This window comes from Haliotis cracherodii, unplaced genomic scaffold (assembly GCF_022045235.1).
Source record: "Haliotis cracherodii isolate W230 unplaced genomic scaffold, xgHalCrac1.p SCAF_15, whole genome shotgun sequence".
Taxonomy (NCBI): Eukaryota; Metazoa; Mollusca; class Gastropoda; order Lepetellida; family Haliotidae; genus Haliotis; species Haliotis cracherodii.
In genome coordinates this window covers 18,982,232-18,990,297 of record NW_027266270.1, presented here as the reverse complement: position 1 = coordinate 18,990,297, position 8,066 = coordinate 18,982,232, and the positions used below count along the sequence as shown (strand labels likewise).

General features: G+C 39.8%; 1 protein-coding gene across 1 annotated transcript; it reads right to left on the bottom strand.

The window, feature by feature from the left end:
* Window positions 1-2,275: 2,275 nt before the first annotated feature.
* Window positions 2,276-7,608, bottom strand: LOC139461906 (uncharacterized). The gene is made up of 3 exons (XM_071243394.1): window positions 7,568-7,608; window positions 3,961-4,646; window positions 2,276-2,832 (listed from the first exon to the last, which is right to left on the bottom strand). The coding sequence occupies exons 1-3, from the start codon at window positions 7,606-7,608 to the stop codon at window positions 2,276-2,278; spliced, it is 1,284 nt and encodes a 427-aa protein (XP_071099495.1).
* Window positions 7,609-8,066: the final 458 nt, after the last annotated feature.

Genomic DNA, 8,066 nt, shown 5'->3' with positions numbered 1-8,066 from the left:
GATATTATAAAGTGGTTTATAGGTAGATAAAATGCTAAGCTACAGATGTAAACACATTTGATGAAACATCTGTGTGTTTAAAGTTGTTTTTGACAGCCCGGGCCGAGTCGGATCCAACACAAGCCAAACACTTCTGAGAAGAGGCTATGTGAAGAATGCAGAGGAAAAATGGCTTCACTTTGAGCACCTTGTTTTCTTTAAATACCGCGATCTGAGACACTATAAAGTGGTATATAGGTAGATAAAATACTAATCGATAGATGTGAACCTATTTCATGTTACATCTGTGAGGTTTAAGTTGATATTGATATCTCAGGCCAAGTCGGACCCAACTCTTCTGACAGAGATTTTCTTAAGAAAATACAGTAAAAGTGTATGTCTATAACGGTTCAGTTTTCTTTAAATGCGGTACACTATGGCATTATAAAGTGGTATATAGGTAGATATAACACTGATCTATAGATGTAAATACATTTGATGATACATCTATGTGTTTAAAGTTGATTTTGACAGCCCGGACCAAGTCGAACCCAACACAAGCCAAACACTTTTGATAGAGACTATGTTGAGAATGTAGAGGGAAAAGGGCTTCACTTACTTACTTACTTACTTACTTACTTACTTACTTACTTACTTACTTACTTACTTACTTACTTACTTACTTACTTACTTACTTACTTACTTACTTACTTACTTACTTACTTACTTACTTAGTGTGTTTCCGAAAGGGGTGAAGGATAATGCAACCCAGAGGGGGAGTTTAGTGGTTGCTTAGAAAAAGGAATTTGAAATTTTTAGATTTGGAATGAATGCCAAGAGGGAATGGTGGGCGTACTAAGGGAGCAGGTTATGGTGTAGTTGGTGGTTTATATGGTTGGTGTGTTTAGGAGGTTGGGTTTAGATGCGCTTGATTAGGTCGGTTTTAATTAGGAATACGCCTAAGGCTTTGAATTCTTCTGTTTTATTTTTAGGGTTAAGGATAGTTGGTAACGTAAGAGCCTTATTTAGTTTGGTTTGTAGAGTAGCTCTATGTGTCTGATAGTGGGTGCACTGTATGAGTGCGTGTTTCCTGTTGCGTGTTTTTTAATTTTATTTAAGTGGCTGTTTATGTTAGTGTGTCGGGTTTGGAGTTTTGTGATTACCCTATCGATTTTTTTGGAAGGATGGAGGGTTTTTGGTTTGGTAAGTGGTTATTTTGAGGATTCTTTTTATTTGACTACTTGAATTTTGATATTGGGAATGCCATTTTTTGGTAAAGGTTGCGTTTGTTGATACTTTTGATTTCTGATTTTGAGATTGGTAGGTTTAGGCTTATTTCAGGTATTTTGAGTGATTGTTTAGCAGCTTTATCGGCGTGTTCGTTGCCGTAGATTCCTACGTGTGCAGGGATCCAAGACTTCAAGACTCTTTTATTCTGTAATAAAGGCCTCCAGCCCAGAGTACATGTGTATATAATCAAATCACAACAATTTTAAGTTACAAACAACAATTACAATCATTAAGAAGAGATCTACTATAATCATCAAGAGGAGGTGAAGCATTCGTAAACTGTATACAAAGTTGTCTCCCTTTAGAAACATAATTCCCACTTGTCAGTTCGACACCGCACGAAATTAAATAATTATTTCGAGATTTCGTTAAAATGTGAGATATTCAGCCAGACGTTATGCAATAAAAGACGAATAGTTTTTCCATTAAAATACGAGCACGTGTACCTGTATACTGCATACCTAGTAGAGCTGTGAGGTATTGGGGCTTAGATAATTACAGATAATAAGCAACACGGCCATTTTTTATAGGAATTGCATTGTTTCATTAGCGATCTGTATAAAAAGAAGAAATTGTATTCCGCTTTAGTTCCGCATTACCACTTTTATGCGATGCCATATTTAGCTACAAATGACGGATATTGAGTCAGTAGCACTGCCATTGGCGCACTTTGCAGAACGGAGTAAAAATAAAAAACACAAGAAGTGCAGATGATTTTGATAAAAGATGGCACTTGTTGTTACCCTGTCTGGCGCTCGGCATTAAGGGGCTAAAACAAGGACTGGTCGGCTCGGAGTCAGTATACTGTGTCTGAGTGGGGTATTCATGTTTAACTGCGGCATGGTATCTCAGTGAGCTAGCACTATAAATCGGCATCAGTCCGGACTAGTACAAGCAGCCACACAAACACACACACACGTACATGCACGTCGCTATGTAAGTGCAATAATCTTGGACGGGACGTTAAACCCCATTTCACCTTCACCTTGTTATTATAAAACATTGTTCACCAAGAAAGTTTAAATTTCAGTTCCAGCAAATAGTTCAGAAGCATCTGTACTTTCATGACATTTACACCAATACCAAAATGACCTCCGTCCGTACTCATCACACCGGAAGTTAAGTTATAAGTGTCAAAAATGGGTATATCATATTTTCCTAACCCCTCCGACATAAATTTGTTAAAGGCTTCTACGCGGCTATTGTCTTGTCTTGGAATCTTAGGAGATTTCAGAAGACCAAATTTGTGATTGGCAGACCAGATCACCTTTGGCCATAAAGCATTGTTCTTTTTCATCATGTCTATAACAGGATATATATATTCAATAAACACCCTCTCAAAGTCAAAAGAATCGTGGTACCCTACACCAACTAGTACAACTGTTTTGTTTTTGTGAAGAAATGAATGAAAATCCCGATGAAAGTTGGTCGCAGAAGCAAGATGGTAGTATTCCAACATGTTCACAGACACTCTTCCATCACAGAATGTTGATTGTCTCTCGATGTGTGCCCTGCACACCTTTTCTGTGAATGCGTACATTCCCGTGCATTGCTTGTGGATGTCTGAAATACAATCAAAATACATTACTTGATGAAATTGTAAATGTTAGATTACTAGATATAAATTTAGTGTTTTCAGTTAGCCATGTTCACGATTAACTCGCGACCCGTGACGATCCGGGGTAGAATAGGTCTTCAGCAACCGATGCCAGTCGTAAAAGGCGACTATGCTTGTCGTAAGAGGCGACTAACGGGATCCGGTGGCCAGGCTCGCTGACTTGGTTGATTCATGTCATCGATCCCAATTGCGTGGATCGATGCTCATGGTATTAATCACTGGATTGTCTGGTCCAGACTCGATTATTTACAGACCGCCGTCATGTAGCTGCAATATTGCTGAGTGCGGCGTTAAACAATAAACAAACAAAACAAAACTCCCACAAAACTCACTCAATGAAATATCGAGAAAACATCGAGACTTCGATGATTCTAATCTATGAATCCATCCACGGATTGCCATCTTATTAAATCCCTTCTTTTATTTAACACAAACGTCTAGTATACTTTCCAAATATTTTTTAGTCTGACCACCCGATCCCGTTAGTCGCCTCTTACAAGCATATGTCGCCTTTTACAGCCAGCTTTGGTTGCTGAAGACCTATTCTACCCCGGATCTTCCCTTGACTGTGGAAGTAATACATCAGGGAATGAACACTTAATATGCACGAGCATGGATAAGGAGCTGAAAAATCAAGGATCATGTTCAGAGCGAATGACCAATCAGAAGGCAGCTTTCTCGTGCTTTACGGCACAAATTTCAAATTGGCGACGACGCTTCGCAACATATTTTGACAAATTCTCGATTACAAATTTGAAACCTGAACAAAAAATATTCTGGAATGGCTAATCGATGGTCTAGATTGTAAGGATTCAGTCGTTAAACCCGTAACTATCGTTCGGAATACCACATGTTAAAGTTTTCGAGATTGCTTGATTAGAAATCACATTCCGACTGTCACTTTCATAATCTGGTAAGCGACGCACTGATTGGTCGGATGAAGGTCGTTCTGACGTGACCCTTAATGGGATGTCTTCAGATCTTTGTTTAGCGATAGCGAGAACTAAGGTCTGATTATAAGGAGATTGCCACTAGCTCAGCCATAATGTTCAGTGTGACATGCATATACTAACCTTTCGGGGTACCAGCTTTGAGGGCACCATCAACACCGTTGTTGGAGAGCACCATCAACATGGCCGTGTACACGTGACGCATTAAAGAATCCCCAACAAAGGTTATTGTCAGCCCCTGTAGAAGATCACATGCCTGCTGAGCCGTGAAGTTCTTCACCTGACATCGGGAATCTTCGGGCTCCCACGTCGAGTACTCTGCATAAATCTCGTTCCGAAGGTCGAAACAGTTCGGACATTTACAGTCATCCGGGGTCTTGTTGATGCATGTATCACCATAGCAACATGGCGTAGCACCTTCCGGGTTACACAGTGCACGAAAGTAGTGAAGGTTTTCATATGCCACATTCCCACATTTTCCGTCCCTTCTCTGCATTGACTTCGGCAGACCATGTGAACTTCGAGCTGACTGGAGGAATGTGTCAATGTCAACTTTCTCTTGTGAAGTCAGAGTGCGAGGCCTCCATCTTCCTCTCATCATACCCGTCTTCACATCCGGGCATTCAGGTCTACCTGATGTCGCTTTGAAGTTTACATCCGGGTACGTTATTGGTAAAAAATCGTCATTCGTTTTAGTTGGAAATTTTTCTTGAGTCCAACAGTTTGAAGCAGCGTAATCCATTACAGTCCAAATCATGAATGCTGAGACTACAACTGCAATATATACCCTACTTGTTCCCTTCATTATTCTGAAAAATAACAACAATTATTACTGAAACTGAAACCGAAAACGTTTGAAAGATATAGTGTACTATTATTCAAATAGTTCTGTGAGTCCGTTTGAGGCGGTGGGGTCCTAAAAGGGTTGTGGATCGATACCACCAGAAAGTGTCAGAGTATTCACTGCAGCCACGACATTACATTAGGAGGGCGGTGGGGTCGCCAAGTGGTTAAATCGTTCGCTCGTCACGCCCAAGGCCCGGGTTCTATTCCCCAAATAGGTACAATATGTGAATCCCATTTCTGGTGTCCCGCGCCGTGATATTACTGGAATATTGCTAAAAGCAGCGTAAAACCACTCTCGCTCATTCGCTCATTTCGTGTCTATCTAAACGATTCTCGGTTGAACACTCATGTCGCTTCATTGTTAAGGACAGTGCAATATGACGTTACCCATGACTTATGGCGTCACCAATCAATAACATTGTGTTTTTTATCCATAAACATTAATTGTCTCCGAGAAATATTGAAAAAAATAATTATGCTTCGTATTGTTAGAAAAAAAATATTTTAGTTCATAATTCTAAATAAAAAAATCTCTGATCTGAATACAAACTTCCAGTCCCCTAGAATATCAAATGGTCAGTCCCTAAATGTGCTTTCCATACCGTGCGATTCGCAGAAACAAGTCAAAGGCAACTGAATCGTATGAGGCGTGTTGCAACACATTGAACGGATATCTTAGATATGAGGCCGGAAATTTTACATTCTTTGGTCTCTGCCTCATAAAATGTTTTCATGAGAAAGGGTGGAGAAAACTAAATGTTTCACGACACACCATTTCCTTTCCGAACACCAAGCTTATCCAGGAAACAATTTTATGGTTTTTTTTTGTAAAATCAGACGCAAGTATTTCATGTTATAAATCAGTCACCCAAACAAATTCATACATTACTGATAACCCAAGAGGTGCTTCACTTCGCGGTGTCAGATATGTCGTGCAAGAAGCGATTATATCTGGGTTGACCAATCGACCCCCAACCACGCTCATTATTCAAGGAGGGACCAAGGCACACTTCAGTGTTTCAACTGTATAATATGACTCCCAGCTGAGAGCTGGTGATATGTGTAAATAAAAATGAAATTATAAAGCTTTGTCCATTTGATTGAATGTCTTGTGATATTCATAGCGTGGCTTACGTTTATTTTTTACATATCTGTATAGTTGCTTTATTTTCTTACATCATGCAAACGGTACATTTCTAAAATAACATTTCTTGGATATGCAGCCTTTAAAAGTCTTCACATTCAATTCAGTTTCCGATTTGAATGTATGTATTCACTACAGATGAAGTCCGCGTGTATGTTCAAGAAAATATTTCCTGATGTAATGTGAGTATGGTTTTACGTCGCTTGTAGCAATAATCCAACAACATCACGGCGGGGAACACCAGAAATGGGCTTCACCCATGTGGGGAATTCCACCCGGGTCTTCGGTTTACGACACCGCCCTCCTAATGTAATATCGTGACTGTGGTGACAAATCTTGTGATATCGAGCCCCACCCCTTTTGAGCGCCAGAGTGTGTCAACATTAAGGATGGTAAACAAACAAGACACATTTAAGTGTTCCTCTAGTCCCGGGGCCTGTTACACGGTCGGAAGACTCCCGAAGACTATTCTAAAAGCATTGTGCACAAACGAAAAGGTAAAATGTGTTGTAACCCCATCGCCCAGCTTGTCGTCTATACTACTCATAAGAAGTTAAAGAACATAGCATGGCAGATTAGTTACAGTAATATGACGACATCGATTGTTATCATCCAAAAACTGGCTCCCACGGGAGATATCGTTTGTGTGAGATCAAGCGATATCTACATTGTAAATATCGCTGCAATGAAATTGCATCACAATGCTTTGCAGACTATCGTGACGTCATTTGTTACCATGCTGTTAGCAGTACATCTTACACTTAAGACACTGCTTATTATTGAAAAAGATGGAAGAATGATGTCGGATGATAAATAAAATCTCACCCTCGTGTCTTTTGATATCAAATATATCAACACTCGTTGATAAGTGGAAAACTCCTCGGCAAGTCATGGAGTTTTTCGATTCTAATCAAATCGTGTTGATAGATTTTACATCAAAAGACACCCGGTAGAGATTCTCTATGTCTTCGTTTGAGAAGTATATACATTGTCTTTATAGATTTTAGAAACGCTTTTAGACACAGAGAGAGAGAGAGAGAGAGAGAGAGAGAGAGAGAGAGGAATGATATATTTATGTGACACATTGTATATATAGGACATTTATAATCACTGGTAATAGTACAGGTTCAAAGAGTATCCAGTCAGATTACGGTAATGAGACACACATTCAAAGAAACAATTAACACAATGAGAAAATGTAATGTCCAAATCCCTCCCTTGTATTAAAATGCATTACTCATTAAATAAACTTCTATACATTTATGCAAATGGACTTGAGACAGGTGGAAGTACGATAATACCCTGCATGAGCTAAGAACGTTTGCGAACGACAAATAAATTCATCATTCAATATAGAAGCCTGCTGTAGCAGATCATCGAACAATTCTTGAGTGAAACACACAATCGAATAGGAAATCATCCCCTGATAGACAGAGAGAGAATGAGTGTAGACAGAATGAGTGAGGGCATAATGACAGAATGAGTGAAGACAGAATGAGTGAAGACAGACTGAATGGAGACAGAGCGAGTAGAGGCAGACAACCATACGCACGTTTGCTATCAAGGTGTGGTTCAGGTACGGGTATTGCCCAATATGGTGGACAGACCAGATATTGATCTTCACGCCCCAAATTAAGTTTACAGAACTTATCGCCATTACCCATTCGCTGTCATTTTATCAGTTCCCATACTTTCAGTCGGTATTATATGATATTGAACTTAATGCGTAGTAGACCCTACCTTGTTATGGAGAAGTGTTTCCTTGAACATAGCCGTTTCATGACAGCTGATGACATGTGTATAAGCCCAGCACGCAGGAACACTGTGTTGAGAGGCATATCAAAATAATATAGCCATGTTCTGGGCCGGGCCCTACATGATCGCACTCAATAGCTTCGTGTACAGTAAAATGGCTTTTATAAATGCTGGGTGTAGTGCAGGCAGGAGAACCGGTCTAAAGCATGTAATGTAATTCGGGTGTGGACATAGTAATTCCATAGACCTGCCATAAGCATCACCGCCATACTACCTACATATTTAGGCTATTCATTGATAACACGTCCACACACACACACACACACACGCACACGCACGCACACACACAAAATTATTGTATTGTTCTGAAAACGTAACTATAAAACACCAACGTCAGAATAGTTCGTATTTAATAACTCAACCTCATGTACTGAACAGACTTACAGTATACGGACGATAGGGTGTTTGGGACATGATGTGAAAG

Bases quoted from the DNA above. Each gene is read 5' to 3' on its own strand.
- LOC139461906 (XM_071243394.1), bottom strand. From the start codon at position 7,608: ATGAAACGGCTATGTTCAAGGAAACACTTCTCCATAACAAG. The intron at 4,647-7,567 runs GTAGGGTCTACT...GTTATTTTTCAG, and splicing joins AAACACTTCTCCATAACAAG to AATAATGAAGGGAACAAGTA. The intron at 2,833-3,960 runs GTTAGTATATGC...ATTGTATTTCAG, and splicing joins CAAAGCTGGTACCCCGAAAG to ACATCCACAAGCAATGCACG.